At 41.0% G+C, this 18,108-nt stretch overlaps 1 protein-coding gene across 1 annotated transcript in view; it reads right to left on the bottom strand.

The window, feature by feature from the left end:
* Positions 1-13,443, bottom strand: part of Glg1 (golgi glycoprotein 1) — a 94,598-nt gene extending 81,155 nt beyond the window's left edge. Inside the window, exon 1 of the mRNA XM_051201743.1 lies at positions 13,012-13,443. Coding sequence (XP_051057700.1) covers positions 13,012-13,413 — 402 coding nt within the window. The 5' untranslated portion in view covers positions 13,414-13,443. The remainder of the gene's footprint in view (positions 1-13,011) is intronic.
* Between the last annotated feature and the right edge of the window lie 4,665 nt (positions 13,444-18,108).

Genomic DNA, 18,108 nt, shown 5'->3' with positions numbered 1-18,108 from the left:
AGAGTACTTTCAAGTAAGAAATAAAAACACTATAAGTCCTTGCAGCTCCTTAGTGATTTTAAAAAGCCAAGATGATGTGATGGCTCATGCCAACAATATCAACACTCAAAGATGAGGTACTAGGATCACACAGAGTTCAAGGTCAGCCTGGGCTAGAGTAAGACCCTGTCTCAAAAACAAAACAAAAAACCCACACAAAATAACAATTTTTCAAAATTTTTTACTTAAGTATGGTATTGCTCAACAGTTGAATGCTAGTACCAAAAAAAAAAAAAAAAAAAAAAAAAAAAAAAGAACAAAGCTAGGCCTAGAGGCCTAGAATTTGGGAGGTTCAGACCAGAGGATTACAAGTTCAAGGTCAGCCTCCAAAACTAAGTGAGACCCCATTTCAAAGTAAACCTACATAGGGCTAGATGATACAGTTCAATAGTAGAGTACATCCTCAGTCTCATCAAACTTTTACGTGTATTAGAGTTTTGCCTGCATGCATGTCTGTACAGTACACTACATACATGACTGCTACCCACAGAGGCCAGAAGTGTCAGATCACTGGGACAGACAGTTATGAGCTGCCTTGTTGTTCCTAAGAATTAAACCAAGGTCCATCTGGAAGAGAGGCCAGTGCTCAATTGTTGAACACTTCTCTAGCTCCTTATCAAAGCCTTAATATTGAGTACTTCAACTTTTTTGTGTTTTGGTTGTTTTGTTTTTGTTTTTTTGAGACAGGGTCTCACAATGTAGACCAGGCTGGCCTCAAACTCACAGGACCCACCTGCCTCTGATGGGACTACTAAAGGCATGAGCCACTTGAACCAGCAATTATTGAGTATTTTGTGAGCCAAAGAAATGTTTCAACCTTAGCAATACAAGAGCCCAGGTTTTTACATATTACTTTCCCTCTGAAAATCACTAACTTTCAGGAAAACTTCAATAACATTTATAATTATCTGGATTTATACAAGTAAAAAATACAGTCAATGCTTTCTGATTCCATTCTACAAAGGTCAGATCTGAGTAAGTAGTGCCATCTCTGAACACAACTATTTTTTCCCTCTTAGAAGAATGGAGTTTTCAAGCCAGACAGTGGTGGCACACACCTTTAATTCAGCACTCGGGAGGCAGAGGCAGATAATCTCTGAATTGTAGGCAGCCTAGTCTAGACTGAGTTCCAGGATAGCCAGGGCTACATAGAGGGATCCACCCCCACCCTTCTTCAAAAACAAACAAATTAAAAAAAAAAAAGGGAGTTTTTCTGTAATAAGGCTATCTACTCCAAATTTAAGAAGTCTCTAGGCCTAAAGAAGTAAAGAACATTTATTTAGCAGAACATTTTCTGCTACCCAGAGAATTATGAAGTCATAATCTCAAAATGTGAATTTAATGGTGGTAAATTTAAATGTGTGGTAAAGTTTGGCATGGTAGTAACATATTCTTGTAACCCCAGTACTTGGAAAACTGAGGGAGAAAGAATTCCAGTTCAGTCAATGGTGCATGCCTTTAATCCCAGCATTTGGGAAGCAGAGACAGGTGGATCTCTGAATTTGAGGCCAGCCTGGTCTACAGAGTGAGTTCCAGGACAGCCAGGACTACAAAGAGAAACCCTAGTCTGGCTCCCAGAAGACTGTAGAAAAAAAGAAAATAGAGGCAGGTGGCAAGCACAGCGGTACACACTTTAATCTTTAGCACTCAGGCACAGGGCAGAAGCCAAGAATAAGGATCTCTCTGAGTTCCAGAACAGCTAGTACTACATAGCTGAGACCCTGTAGTTGTGGGTGTCAGGGAATAAAGGAAAGAAAAACAAAACAAAACAACAACAAAAATTTTTCACCTCACTCATCACTTTTTTAATGGTGCTAAGAATCAAACTCAAGACTCCAAAGACTCCAAGCATGCTAAGCAAAACACTACCACTAAAGCATATCCCTAGCCCTAACTTTATTTTTTTCCTTGAAAACAAGATCTTAGATCTTGCTATGCCTAGATATAGAAGGATACACATAGAAACCCATCCCAAGTGCAGGACTATATGTTCTTGATGGATACTTGGAAGGATTATAAAAAAAGGTGGGGAGGGGGCTGGAGAGATGGCTCAGAGGTTAAGAGCACAGGCTGCTTGCTCTTCCAGAGGTCCTGAGTTCAATTTCGAGCAACCACATCTATCTCACAACCATCTATAAGGAAATCTGGTGCCCTCTTCTGGCATGCAGGTAGAACATAATATATAATCAATAAATAAATCTTTAAAAAAAAAAAAAAAAAAACAGGTGGGGAAGCCCAACCAACATAGTAATGCATGGCAATAAATTCAGCAATAGTCAGTTTAAAGCAGGAAAACTTCAAAAACTGGAACTTTGAAGTCAGCATGGGCTATGTGCAGTGATAATCTGCCTCGAAAAACAAAAATGCCAGGCATGGTAGTCTCTACCTGCAATCCCAGCACTTGAGATAGAGGCAGGCAGACCTCTAAATTCATTATCAGTCTGGTCTGAGAGGGGAGAGAGAGAGAGAGAGACAAAAGAATGGCCAGCTAACCTGGTATAGACAACACAGAACCCAGGTCCTCTGCAAGAGCAGTACATGCTCTTCACTGCTTAGCAAATGTCTAGCCTCCAAATTTATTATTTTTTAAAGGACTTTAAAAATCATCTTAAGAGTTTATTCAAAAGCCAGGTTCTACCTTAACCCTAGCAACTGGGAGATTGAGAAGCACAGAGAGATCAAAGGCCAGCCTGAGCGACAAAGTCGTGAATTGAAGGCAATTTAAACTACAAGTTCCCATCTTAAGAAATAAAATAAAATAAAAAATAGGTCTGGAAAGATGGCTCAGTAGTTAAGAGCACTGACTGATCTTCCAGAGGACCTGGGTTCAATTCCCAGCACCCACATGGCAACTTATCACTGTCTGTAATTCCAGTTCCACGAGACCAGACACCGATGCCAAAACACCAATGTACACAAAATAAAAAGAATTATCTTTAAAAGAATAATAATAAAATAAAAATAAACAACAAGGCTGGGTGTGGGTGTGGTGGTACATGCCTTTTAATCTCTGCACTCAGAAGGCAGAAGCAGGTGGATCTCTGTGATTTCAAGGGCAGCCTGGTTTACAAATCAAATTCCAAAACAGGCACAGCTGTTTCACAGACAAACCCTGTCTCGAAAAAAATAAATAAATAAAAACAAACTATCTTGTTCAGGTATGTCGCAAGCACTGCAAATGCCACAATTTAATCTAATGGTTTGATAACCTTAAACGGCTTTTATTTTATTTTGATTTTTTTGAGACAGGGTCTATCTCTGTAGCCGTGGCTGTCCTTGACCTTAGAACCTCCTGCCTTTGCTTTACAAGTGCTGGTTTAAAGGCATGTACCACTTGACCCAGCTAACCTTGAACTTCTGACCCTCTTGCTTCCCTCTTCCAAAAGCTAGTGTGTGCCTAGTTTACTATGTAATAATAGGGTCAAACGCAAGGCTTTTTGTTAAGCAAGTACTTTACTAGCTGAGCTATATTCCCAGCCCCAAAATATAGGATTTCCAATCCTTTTTGCTTCTACCTCACAAGCCTGTTCTACCATGCTGGATTTATTTGGTGCTAGGGAATCAAACCCAGGGCTTCATAGATGCTAGGCAATCACTCTATTAACTAGCTATATCCCTAGACTTAATCTAATGTTATTTGATTTCAGCAAATTAATGCAGAATGAAAATAGATGTCTGACACTCTTCCTTTATTTATTGTTTGTAGATTCCAGTCCACACTTCTCGTTCCTCCACACTCTATTTTAATGCAGATACAAAAGTTATTACTAAACCAGCTCTGAGGGAAATTACTTTGAGATTCTTTCTTTCTTTTCTTTTTTTTTTTTTTTTTGGTTTTTGAGTCAGGGTTTCTCTGTGTAACAGCCCTGGCTGTCCTGGAACTCAATCTCTTTGTAGACCAGGCTGGCTTGAGAGTCTTTCTTAGTTTCAAATTTATTTAACTCACCCTAATAGAGATGAGTCACAGACTGATTTCAGTTTTATTGGAGTGTTATTCCTCCGGATGAAGTTAAAGCATCCCTTATAGTCAAGGAATGAAGCAAGTTGAAGATCTGATTTTTCCATTAACAAGATTAAGAGGCATTTTCTTTCTTTCACTGAAGGAGGGGATGTGAAACAGGGATATACTGTAGTGCAGGTTGGCCTAGAACCTACAACAATCCCTCCTCAGCAGCCTGAGTACTCAGATTACAGGTGTACACCACCACGCCTGGAAAAAAGTAGCTGGTTTTAATAATACATAAATACATACATACATACATACGGTTTTCTACACAGGGGTTTTCAGTAGGTATGGAGTCAGCCCTGGAACTCACTCTGTAGACCAGGCTGGCCTTCAACTCACAGTGCCTCTGCCTCTGGAGTGCTGGTATTAAAGGTTTGCACCACCAATACCTGGATTTTAAATTAACTCAATACATACAAATTATCACTAAACAGATAATCAAGATAAAAACTGAAAAAAATTTGCAGTATCTTCTACATCAAGTGTGTGCCTTACCTCAGTTCAGAGTAGATACAGTTCAACTGTTTAACATTTAACAGCTATAGCTGGCTTGTGATTACCATACCAAATAATACAGTCCTGAATGTAAATACTCTAGGAACAGGAAATGTAAGTTATCTGACAAGTTACTGATCTTGTTTCCTTCATTTAAATAGTAAAGCTGGGCATTGTGACACACAGCTTTAGTCCCAATAAATGTGGGTGATGGCAGGAAAATAGGGAATTTGAGGTCATACTCTTGCTGAAAAGAAAGTTCTAGGGCAACCTGGGCTTAAAAAAAAAAAAAAAAAAGGTTGAGCATGGAAGCTCCTTATAATCCTAGCATAAAGGAACTCAGAAGGCTGAGACATGGCCTTGAGTTCAAGGCCAGCCTATGATACAAAATGAGATTCACAATCCTCCCCACCCCCCACTACCAGGTAGCCAGTGGTGCATTCCTTTAATCTCACAATTCAGGAGGCAGAGAAAGATGGATCTGAGTTTGAGGCCAGTCTGGTCTACAGAGCTAGTTCCAGAACAACCAGAGCTACACAGAGAAATCCTGTCTCAAAAAAACAAAAAGAGAAACACTCAATAAGTGGTATTATCAATATCTATATTTCTAACACTGAGCAGTATCTTGCACACAGGATTCAGTAAATATTAGCTGACAGATAAAAAATTAATTACCTATAAGCCATTTTAATAGCTTCTTTTAAAGAAACATAATCTTAAGAGTTTAAGCTTTTTGTTATTATTATTGCTAATTACATTTGTCTTGAACAAAATATAAATGTAGAATTTCTTCTTTTAAACTATTCAAATATGTTATTTCCTTCTACAGTACAATGAATTATTAACAACTATAAGCTATAAAGCACTCTCATCAAGAGACTTTTCAGTACTTGAAATATCAATGCTGTTTTAGAGGTAACTCTCAATTATCTAGAGGAGTATCTTTATCTCAGTGCCTACACTTAAGAAGCTAAGGCAAGAAGATTTCAAGTTTTTTAGATTAGTCTGGGTATATAGAAAAACTATCTTAAAATCATTCCATTTCTGGACTTTATTTAGAAAACCAGTTAGCAGACATAGCATAAAGAAATGCAGCTGGTGGTGGAAGAACCCCTTAAGCTGCTGGTGTATATAAACAATTTCTGATAGCAAAGTAATATTGTATATTTTACTATATTGTACCTATTTAGCATAATATAGACAGCACACAAACTCTTGAATTCACATATATCTTCAAAGCAGAGCTAAATACACAACCCTTAGTAGAGATTGAGTCCATACTAGGCAAGTAATCTTTTTTATTTTGCCCCCCCCTTTTTTAGCCCTGGCTATCCTTGGAACTTGCTATATAGACCAGGCTGGCCTTGAATTCAGAGATCCAACTGCCTCTACCTCCTAAATATAGAAATTAAAGACCTGAACCACTGCACTTGGCTAGGTACTAGGATTTTTAAACTAAGAATACCAGGGCTGGGTTCCATCCAAATCTTTACCTTAGTTTTGTGTTCATTTCACTACCATAAAAGAACCTGGTATCTTTATGACATCAAGTTAACACTCTTAATATAACCGCTTCTTGTTAACAATCTCATTTGTCAAACTAACTATAAGCAATGGTAGTATCTCAAAGTTCTAATACTTTTCCACAATGATAGGTACATAATAGGAGGTTAATAATGATTTGATTACATGGTTAAATTGCTTCCAATCACTGAATTTTATGAGAAAAAAATTCCACATGATCTTAAATAAAACTACTACATCCTAAAGTCAAACAATGCTTGGATTGATTGCTGTTTTCGTTATTCATACCACTATTTTCCTCTGAATGAACAAGAAATCATGAGACAATTACATATGTAAACTCTAGAAACTATACATGACTACCCAGAATAAGGTAAACAATTATATTAGTTAAACAGAAAAATCTTCAGCATTGGGGAGGCAGAGGCAGAGACAGGTGGATCTCTGTGAGTTTGAGGCCAGCCTGGTCTACAGAGCGAGTTCCAGGACAGGCTCCAAAACAATACAGAGAACAACTCTGTCTTGAAAAATAAAACGAACCACCACTTACTACTTACAACCACCTGTAGCTCTAGTTCTAGGGATCCAAGCCCACTTCTAATCTTACTTACTTAACACATAAAGAAACTAAGTGATAAATGTCTTGCCTACAGTCAAATGATGCATGATGACTCCTACCTGTAGCACTTGGTAGGCTGAGGGCAGGTTGCAAGGAGTTTCAGGTCACTGTAAGTTACACTGTGAGTTCTAGCCCAGCCTGACTATAGAGTGAGATTTCATCTTTATTTATAAAAAGGAAAAACAAGAAACAGGACTGGGGAGATAACATAAACTTTAGGACCTTGTCTGGTCCCACCGCCTCGCCAGCCCCAAATAACACAGAGTCGCTGTATTAGATATAAAGCTGTTAGTCTGTTACTAGCTTTTCTTATTGGCTAGCTCAGTCTTAAATAGAATCCATTTCTATTAATCTAAGTATTTCTACGTGGTCTTATCTTACCCGAGAGAGGGCCTGGCATTCTCTCTCGGTCCTTACATCTTGAATCTCTTCCCTACTACTTCCTCTCTCCTCCTAGTCTTCTAGTCCTGCCTATCTTGCCTTCCTATTGGCCAACAGGACCTGAGTTTGCATTCCCAGTATCCCTATAATAAGCCAAGTGTAGGAGCCTGGAAAAATTTTAAGGTGGCAGCTAGATAATGGAGAGTAGGTGATTAGGGATGGGTGGCTTAATGGCTAGCCAGTCTAGCCAGTCCATGAGCTCCAGCTTCAGTAAAAGACCTCTCTCAAAAAATGAGATGGAGTAGGATAGGCATGGTAGTGAACCTTTAATTCCAGCAGAGGCAGATGTATCTATACATTTTCTAGGCTAGCTTAGTCTACTTAGGAAGTTCTAGGCCAGCCAAGTTTTCATAATAAGACCCTGTCTCAAAACAAAACAAAAAAGGGGCAATGCTGGAGAAGTGGCTCAGTGGTTAAAAGTACTTACTGCTCTTCCAGAGGGTCCCAGTTCAGTTCCCAGCATCCACTTCCAGTGACTCACAGATTGTCTGTAATTCCATATCTGGGGATTCATTCAATGCCTCTGATTTTCTCAGACATACACTCATGAGCAAATATCCAAATACAGACACACATAATTAAAAATAAAATTTTGGGTGTAGGGGGTTTGAGCCAGGGTCTTACTATGTAACCTTGGTTGGTATGGAGCTCAATATGTAGACCAGTCTGGCCTTGAACATACAGATATCCACCTGCCTCTACTTCCCAAGTTCTGGAATTAAAGGAAAAATAAAATTATTTTTTGTGGGATGGGGTTCGAAACAGGGCTTCTCTATGTAGCCCTGGCTATCCTGGAACTCATTCTGTAGACCAGGCTGACCTCAAACTCACAAAGAACTGCCTGCCTCTGCCTCCCAAGTACTGGGATTAAAGGCATATATCACCCTCACCCCAGCTAAATTCTTTTTAAAATAAATAAATAAATAAATAAATAAATAAATAAATAGGGCTAGAGAGATGCTTCAGAGGCTATGATCACTTATTGCTCTTAAGAGGGGCCTTGATGGCTAACAATTATCCAAATCTCTAGTTCCAAGGGACCAAATTCCCTCTTCTGAACTCTGTGGGCACCAGGCACCAATATGGTATACATACATACATACATACATACATGAAAAACACTCATCTACATAAAATAAAAATAAGTCTAAAAGAAAAAAATTTTTGACAAAGGTGGCAAAGTGCTAGAAAAAGACACCCAATGTTGCAGGAATACAAACACATACATCAAACATGATAGATAGACAGACAGACAGACAGACAGATTGAGTTAATGGCAATACTGATCAAAGGCCCAATTTGCTTTCTGTTTATGAAGCCAATTCAAATAACAGGGAAATATAATCAATTTTTTACTACAACAATAAAAATATGGTTCAGGTGAGCCAGGATTTTAGATTCATTACAAAGAAATTCTGTTCATGACAGACCCAGACCACTAACTTAGAATTATCTGATATTGCTGGTTTGTCTGCCTGACAAATCAACACTATTTCAGTGCATAGAAGCTGCTGCTACTCAACTGTTTTTGATATCGAAGAAAAGAGATTCTTGTATTAGATGACCCTTCCTACTTTGTTTCTACTTATACATATGCAGCATCTTCAACAGCTATATACTAATTTCCCTAGCTGCAAACACTAACATGAATTGTATACTATTTGGTCTCTCAGTCAGAGGACTTGATAAACATCAACTTCACCACTGACAGTAAGACTACCTATTGCAGCCTATTTTTCAATTAAGACAATAAAATAACACTACCCACCTCACAAGAGTATTAATCAGATAAAGATAGTGTAGTCTAGGTATACAGTCAAGTGAATGATTAAGAACAATTTAACAGCTGGGTCTGGTGTCTCAAGACCTATAAAGTAAATTCAGGGCCAACTAGTGCTATAAAGTGAGTTTTAGGACAGCCTTGGCAATGTATTGAGACTCTGTCTCAAAACTGGAAATAGAAAGTAAAAGGAGGGCCAGAAAAGTAGCACAGTAGTATTTGAGCCTGGCATATAAAAGGCTCTGGGTTCAATCCTTAGTTCTGCAACAAACAAACAACAAAAATGTTTGCCTATTGAGTTTGAAAGTGGGTTTAATAGTCAGGGATGGTGACTATTTAATCCCATTCCTGACACCAGATGTCGAGTGGGAAACAAGATTTACTGGGGCACAGTATAGGCTGAGTGTTTATTCAGGGAGAAATCACTTACACCTGAAACAGTGACTACTGCAGGTCCTGCTCCAAGGATCCCACCTGGATGCTCTCCACAATCAGACCAGGAAGAGAGCAAGCTGGGGTCTGGAACCCCAGACCTAGCTTCCCCCAACACATCCTCACCTGTGCCCACGCCACAATGGGAGTGGCTAGTGCAACAGGTGCGGGCAGGGTGAATATCTTACTACACTAGCACTCAGGAGGTAGATTTCTGAGTTCTAGGCTAACCTGATCCACACAACAAGACCTTGTCTCGAAAAGAAAAAAGTTTGTAATACCAAGATTTTACTGTCTATTATATAAAAGAGCCCATCTTAAATGAATACAAAGTATTTACACTATACAAAGGTTTAGATAGTGGCTCATCTTTTATCAGATTAACATACTTATAGACAATACTAAGAAATATTTTAAGTATTACAGACACACACTGAAGTACTTGTAAATAAAATGACATCTGGGATAGGCTTTAAAATATATCAGTCTCCCAGCTGGGCACAGTAGTGCACACCTTTAATCTCAACACTTGGGAAGCAGAGGCATCGAGATCTCTGTGAGATCGAGGTCAGCCTGGTCTACAGAATGAGTTCCAAGACAGGCAGGGTAACAACACTGAGAAACCTTGTCTCGAAAACAACAAAAAGTCAAGTGGCATGCCTTTTATCCCAGCACTCAGGAAGCAGAGGCAGACAGATAGATACCTGAGTTTGAGGGCATCCAGGACTATAAACAGTGAATTCCAAGACAGCCACGATTACACAGACAAACCTTGCCTTGAAAGATAAGGGATATTATAGTAGACATACAACAGTAGAGTGCTCAGCTCAAGAAGTGAAACCCATCATATTAAAAATTTGGCTTTTGGCCAGGCGGTGGTGATGAACACCTTTAGTCCCAGCACTCAGGAGACAGAGGCAGAAGAATCTCTCTGATTCAAGGCCAGTCTGGTATACAGAGTGAGTGCCAGGACAGGCTCCAAAGCTACAGAGAAACCCTGTCAGTAAACAAACAAAAATTGGCTCCTTTCTCCCAAATAACACTCCCTTCCTCTAGAACATAAAATCATATCCATCAATTCACTCATCTTCTACCAAATTTTCTGAGTTCCAGCACTTAAGAATGTTCTCTGGAACATCACAAAGAAAACATGAAATGTAGTTAACAACCATCAGAGTTTATATATGATCCTGACAAAAGATGAGTTTACTGAAATATCCTTACTGGGAAATGAGAATCTTAAAATCAATGGTAGACCAATGACTACATTTTCAGACCAGTGTGACTTTCTTTCTTTCTTTCCTTCCTTCCTTCCTTTCTTTCTTTTTCTCTTTGTTTTTTGAGACAAGGTTTCTCTGTATTGCTTTGGAGCCTGTCCTGGAACTAGCTCTGTAGACCAGGCTGGCCTCACAGAGATCCACCTGCCTCTGCCTCTCGAGTGCTGGGATCAAAGGCATGCACCACCAACACCTGGCTTCTATTTTTTTAAATTAATTTATTTTTTACATTCCAAAACCAGTCCTCCCACTCCCTCACCCCTCTCCTCCCATCTGCTCTACAGAGAGGATAAGGCCTTCCCTAGGAAGTCTACTAAGTCTGTCCCACCATCTCACTGAGGCAGGACAAAGGCACCTCTTCACCCCCACACCCCTGTGTCTAGGCTGGGCATATAGAATGGGCTCTACTAAGTCAGTTTGTGCATTAGAGTTAGATCTTGGACCTGTGCCAGTGACCTTATATATTGTCCCAGACACACCATTGTCACCTATATTAAGGGAGTATAATTCGGTCTTAACAGTGTAACTTTCTTTATGAAAACTAAGAAAAAAAAATAGTACCACAAAGTTAGACTCCAGAATTAGACAAGTCTGTTCTTTATAGATGGATTATACCGCTACATACTTTTACATGCATGATAGAATACCATTCAGTAAAGGGAGGTTTATAGATCTCCATAATGTACACAGCTTTAGGCACTCCTTTAAACTGAGCTTTTTTTTTTTTTTTGCCCCTTTCCCCTCATAATATCCTATTTCTACAACAACCCAGTAATAATGTATCTAGTGACTGATATTAGGATCTTAGTTTATAGTTTAAGGGAACATCTAGTAAGTATCCTCAAAAATCAAATAGGAAATTCCCAAAAGCTTGACAGAATTAAAAATTTTGGCTATAGCCAAGCAGTTGCGACAAAGGCCTTTAACTCCAGCAGGCAGATCTCTATGAGTTCCAGGGCAGCCAAAGCTACACAGAGAGACCCTGTCTCAACAACAACAACAAAATAATAATAACTTTTTTTTTTTTACTACCTCTACCTTCTTTCTAGTCTTCAAGTTATACATGAGAAGCACATACAAGTCCACATTTCTGGTGGCTCTGAAAACTCGTTGGCTCTTGATTTTATATGTCTTTTCCTCTTCTGACTTAAAGTCTTAATGTTGCCCTGGCTGGCCTGGAACTCTCTACTTACACCAGACTAGCCTCAAACTCAAAGAAAGATCTGTCAGCCTCTGCCTCTCAAGTGCCAGGATTAAATGAACTGGTACACCATCAAGTAGGGATATAATACTAAATAAAGCAACACTAGCAAATGTCTACAAACCAGTGGTCGACTCAAGGCCTTGAACAATCTCAAAGATACACTATTCCAAAGGAAATGCCCAAACAGCAGCTTCTACTTGCCAACCTTTGGGACTAATCCTATTTATCTAAACCTTTGAAAAAAGTATTTCTACCAATATGCACTCATGTCTGCAGCACCATAGCCAGAAAAGTTATCAATGTCTTTTACTGAACCACACCAAGCAATACCAAATCTAGAGTTCACTAATAGGTACCGTTAAAATTATTTCAAACTAGGTGAAGCTATCCAGTCAGAGGAAGATGCCTCCAGTAGGCGACCGGCCAGCCTGGGCTACACAGCAGATGTCCCCAAAATAAACAACTACATTCAGACTTCAAAAAGGCCTCGCAACACAAACACAAACACCATTATTATAGCTTCAAATGCTGCCTGCAACTATCTCAAGCTTTAAGGTTTCAAGCGACATGAAGGGATAGCCTAAAAATGAGGTCCTTTACAAACTGACCACAGGAAGTAAGGACCAAAAAAAAAAAAAAAAAAAAAAAAAAAGCATAAAGATTTACCAATTACAAAGGAAAGTGGTAAAAACAGTAAATTCGGCTCTTGACTAGAACATACACACTAGAAGCGAACCAAGTATCTACTGCTAAATAAACAGCAGATTTATCTTTAACAGTTTAAATACGCCGATCATTTTTCACGCTGGAATGCACTGCTACAAAACTGTCGAGGTCGAAACTGATAGTAAAAATCCTCAACTGGTTTTCGGCGAGGAGCCACTCTGCCATAGAGCATCACACAAAAGACAGGAGCGCTCCTAGAAACACGCTCCTAGGCCTTCGCCTACTGAGGCCGTGAGCCGAGGTCTCGATCCCAGAACACCGCGACAGGAAGCGAAATAAGGGATCGAGGAAGGAAAAAGCAGGGGTAGGATCCACTTGGCCGAATGTACCCGGGAGTGAGGGACAGAAAAGAGAGAGGCACGAGCACAGCCCTGTAGGAAGAGAGCGAGGGGAGCTGCAGCCCGGCATCCGCGGCTTCCAGGCCGGCGACACCCTCCGGCCCACACCAGGCCCGTCCCACCTTCTCACCTCCCTCACGTCCTGCAAGCACTCGAGCACAGCCAGGTTGTTGCTCCAGGTGTGTTTGGGGCACACACGGGTCACGTCTTCCCGGCAGGACTCTTCCTCTGCCAGCTTCCAGCCTCCGCCAGTCCCACCGGGCCCCGCTCCGCCCCGCCGGGCTGGGGGCCCGCCCGCCGGGAAAGGAGGCTGCTGCTGCTGCTGAGGCGGCTGCTTCTGCTGCTGCGATAACTGAGGCAGCTGCTGCCCCGCCGGGCTGCCGCCTTCCGCTTGCCCTAGGAAAGATACAATGTTGGGCCCCAGACCCTGGACCTGACCGTGGCTATTCTGGGCCCCGGCTGCCGCCAGCAGCAGTAGCTGCAACGCCGCCGACAAGCGAAACATCCTCGGTACACGTCCACACACCGCCATCTTGGGTTCGCGGCGAGCTCGACGCACCCGCCGGCGACGTGTATTTAAATGAGGGGGCGGGGCCGCGGGCGTGGGCTGGCGTGGCTCCTCCCCAGCGGGCGGCAGAGCCCACGACACGGAGAGGGCTAAGGGTGCGCTGCGAAGGGCCCACACCCTGGACCCGGCTGGCGGGAAAGTGTCTTTCCTTCCTGCTGAGGCTGCTTAGAAAACCTGGGCACCATGGTCTAATTCTCTTGATTGTCGTCATGGGGAAAAAAAAAGAAATTAATTTAGGCTGCTACAACCAAGATGGCTGGTGGAATGTTTCCCTGGTTCAGAGACTCAAGAGGATGAGGGATTAAAAAAAACTTTGTGTGTATAAAGATGAACTTCAAAATTCCAAATTACCAAATGTATAACGATATCTGAGAGCCTCATTTTGTGTCTGACCTTCCTAACTTGTATTTCTTAACTAGAGAACCAGACGGTGATTGAATGAAGGTTATGTGCACGTAAATCATAGTCCTTGCTCTTGGACTTTCTAGGTGATCGCGCAAATGTAAAGGCAAAGTGTGAACACTAGGGATAGAAATAAGGAGAGGCTGCAAATGTAGGCCAGTTGGTAGAGAATGTTTGCCTAGCATGCACAACAGTCATGGATTTGATCCTCTGCAAGGCATAAACTGGGTGTGGTGGCATATGCCTGTGATCTAACACTCAGAAGGTGAAGGCTGGAGTTTGAGGCCAAGTATGAGACTTTTTAAAAAAGTAAATAAATGAAAGATAAAAAGATAAGGAAAATACTTGGCCTGTAACATGAAGTTCCAAAAGCTATAGTCAATATTATTAAACTTCAAGGGACTTTGCCTGGAAATCTTAGTTAAGAACCAGAACCAACCCCCCCCTTTTTTTTTTTTTTCTTGAAAAGATCTGTTACATTGCCTTGGCTGACTTGAAACTCACTATGTAGACCTGGCTGGTCTCCAACTCACAGAGATCCACCTACCTCTGCCTCCTCTGCCTCTGCCTTCTGTAAGCTACTAAGCCCAACCAGACTCATATTTAAAGGATGAAAAAAAAATTAGCAAAAACATGCCTTTGAGGACACAGTTTAAGCCTGTGTCAGTAAATATTTTTGCTGACCTCTATGAAACATCTCCAACATCAATTCACTACACACTAGTGTCCAATCCTTTTTAGGTTGAGAGCTTCACGTTTCAGGAACCCTCTCCACAGCCAGTGTATCATCTAAGCCAGCATCACAAAGGTTAGGTTCTAATCCAACTAAGAAAAACTTTGTATTGAGGGAAGGTATTAATGGTTCTGTGCAGAGAGATTAGATGAACTGCCCAGAATGAACTCTGCCAGTCTGCAGACCGTTTCCAACTAAGCCTTCCCACCACCCTGGTACACTCTTATCCCATTCTAGCAATTCAGAATGTTAGTGGTAAATGAAGACAATTTGAGACATGAAACCTCTACTGATCAGCACATTTAAAAATACAGCTTATCAAGATGGTGGAGAGCTGGGAAGATAACTAAGAGGTTTTGAGTATAGGCAGCTCTTCCACAAAACTGGAATTAGATCCCCAGCATCCACATGAGAGTTATAAAACCATCTGTAACTTCAATCCCAGGGGCTCCAATGCCCTCTTGAGGCTTCTGTGGGCACTGCATGTATATGGTGTACAAAAATACTCATGCATGCAAAAACACCTATAGACAAAAATAAATAATAAAAACATTTAAATCAATCCAGGTGTTGGTGGCACACACCTTTGATCCCAGCACTCAGGAGGCAGAGGCAGGCAGACCTCTCCATTCAAGGCCAGCCTGGTCTATAGAGCTAGTTCCAGGACAGGCTTCAAAGCAATACAGAGAAACCCTGTCTGGAAAAACAAACAAAAACAAAAATATTTAAGTAAAAACAAACTAAATAGATGTGGTGAAGCATGACTTTAATCCCAGCACTCAGGAGGCTGAAGTAGATGGATCTCTGTGAGTTTGATGCCAGCCAGATATACACAGCAAGTGTCAGGACAGCCAGGATACATAGTGAGAACCTGTCTCAAAATGAAAACAAAACAAACATAAAACTACAGCTTCTGCTGTTCTGAAACCATAATTGGACAGTCTAGACTAGAATCAGAAGAGTTGGATAAGGGCTTAAGCACCAGAAAAGGAAACCCTGATAAGTCAGTGGTTTGAAACTGCCCACTGTGGCTGGCCCTGGTCTCTATCTCTAGGAATGGAAATATGTGGGTTTTCACAGCACTTGCTCTTGTTACCACCACAAATTTATCTGTAGGATTCCCTAAACTTTACCATGAACTAAAGTAGCTCAGGATGGACTAGATAAATATAATATAAATATAATTCATAGTAGTCACATGACATATGTCTCAAATAGCTACATCACCAGAAGTCCTTGAAGTCATTAAGGGCCATTAAGTTTCAATTCTGGGTCTGCAAAACTCAGATAGTAAGTGGGAGATAATTTTAAGCCAATCTAAGGCTAGAGATTGACAGTCTTCTCAGAGAAGGCAGCAGTTGCCTATCTTTCATCTTGCATTAACAAATCATACACCAAGCCACAGATTTTGTCTAGTGATAGGGAAGAAGATAAATTTATCTTAAAGTCTCAGTGACCAAGAAACAAGACACTTAGAAATCTGGGAACCTGGCCAACTCAGGCTGTGTCCCACAAATCTAGACCTTACAGAAGGCACAGACTCCAACCAGTAGAGAGATGGTTTTCACTAAGGTCTTCTGGCCTCATTAACTTTTCAGTATAAAATACACTACATCAGGCCAGGCATGGTAGCTGATGGCTGTAATTCCAGCACTTAGGAGGAGCAAGGCAAGAGAAACACTGTCAGTTCCTCCTGTCAACACGCACGCGTGCACGCACACCAACCACCTGTTCACATAGCTCAATGGTTTAGCATGTGCTTAGCATGGAAGGCCCTAGCTTCAGCCCCTAGACTTAATAAAATACCTCTAGCTGAACTAGGAGTTTTTACTCATTATACTGTTTTAAGATACCTGTTTGACTAATTTATTTATTCAGTAGGTACTGTTGACCATCTTTGTCTTGGTTTTTGGAACAAGGGCCTTGAACCAGAGACCAGGCTGGCCTAGGTCTCACTATGAAGCCCAAACTGGCCTTGGCCTCTAGATACTCTTGCCTTGGCCTCTCAAGGGTTGGGATTACAAACTAAGCCATTACACCTGCTAACGAAAACATTTTCTAAATATGCCAGGCATTGCTAAAGAGCTATCATATGTGAGGGATAAACAATAGGGCAGCTAAAAATTGTTTAAAGCAGTGGAGTGTAGTGGTTGGTGCACACCATTAAGCCTTGAATTCCAGCACTCCAGGAGTCAGAAGCAAGCAAATTTCTGAATCTAAGGCCAGTCTGGTCTACAGAGAAAGTTCTAGGACAGCCAGGGCTACACAAAGAAATCTTGTCACAAAACCTAAAATAAAAATAGTAATAATAATAACTATGTAAGAATTTCAAATAGTACAAGTGCTATGAAGAATCATAAAAACTGTAGTGTGACTAGGCAGAGGATGGGGGAAAGGCTGTCTGGGGGATAACTAAGCGACCTCCCACCCCACCATAAAGATGGTAAAGAACTGGGTCTAAAATGTTCTAAATTAAGAAGTTAAGAACCAAACTCAGTGGGGGGGGGGTGGAGGGAAAGAAGCACAGTTTCAATACCAGCACTCAGGAAACAGCAGGCAGATCTCTGTTGAGTTTGAAGCTAGGCTGTTCTAGAATAAATTCCTGGACAAACAAAACTCAAAAAACAAAACAAACAAACAAACCTAAATTCAAGACCCTGAGGAGACTGGAATGGCATTTATAAGGAAGGACTAGGGTTAGGTATGAAGACACAGGTCTGTAATCCCAGCTAAGGCCAGGTGATTGCAGATTCAAGGCCATGCTAGGCTTTGGTGGCTGCAATGAGAGTTAAGAGATGGGAAAGTCTGAGACCTGGAAGCAATGAACAGAGTCAGGGAGTGAAGGACTACAAATCTTACTGAAAAGGGAGTACATTTTGAATGGATTCTCCACATTGTGACAGCTCATCAACAGATAGTACATATAGGAAATAGTATTTTGTTTTGTTTTTCAAGACAGGAAGTCTCTAAGCAGCCTTTGATGTCCTGGAGCTCACTCTGTAGACCAGGCTGGCCTTGCGCTCACAGAGATCTGCCTGCTTCTTCCTCCCAAGGGCTGGAACTAAAGGCAGGCAACACCAGCGGCAGAATAGTCTTTTTATTGGGCTAAAAACACACAGGAAGTAGTCCAGAGCCTCACTGAAAACTGCCACAGGGTAATCTGTCTCTAATCTCACCTTCAGGAGGATGAGAATGGGTCTGACACAAGCCTAAATTACTTAGCAAGACCCAATTTCAAAAAATAAAACCACAAAAGACAAGCTAGGCATGGCCACCTATCCTTAGGATACCAATTAAACAGACAAGTGATAAAGAAAAATGGGATGTATTCAATGTGGCCACCTTGGGAAGAGGAATAATGAGGTGATCCTCCAAGTTCATCTTCCTTTAGGGGTAACATGAGGTTTAGATTTACATAATGTATAAGAGTTATGCACAGCTAAGAAATGTAGTGAAGGGGTTAATGTGTGGCCCTGGCCATCACCTACCCATTGTTTTCTTGACTTCACTATCTCAAGATGGTC

This window comes from Phodopus roborovskii, unplaced genomic scaffold, assembly GCF_943737965.1.
Source record: "Phodopus roborovskii unplaced genomic scaffold, PHOROB, whole genome shotgun sequence".
Classification (NCBI taxonomy): Eukaryota; Metazoa; Chordata; class Mammalia; order Rodentia; family Cricetidae; genus Phodopus; species Phodopus roborovskii.
This window is presented reverse-complemented; position numbering and strand designations above follow the sequence as displayed.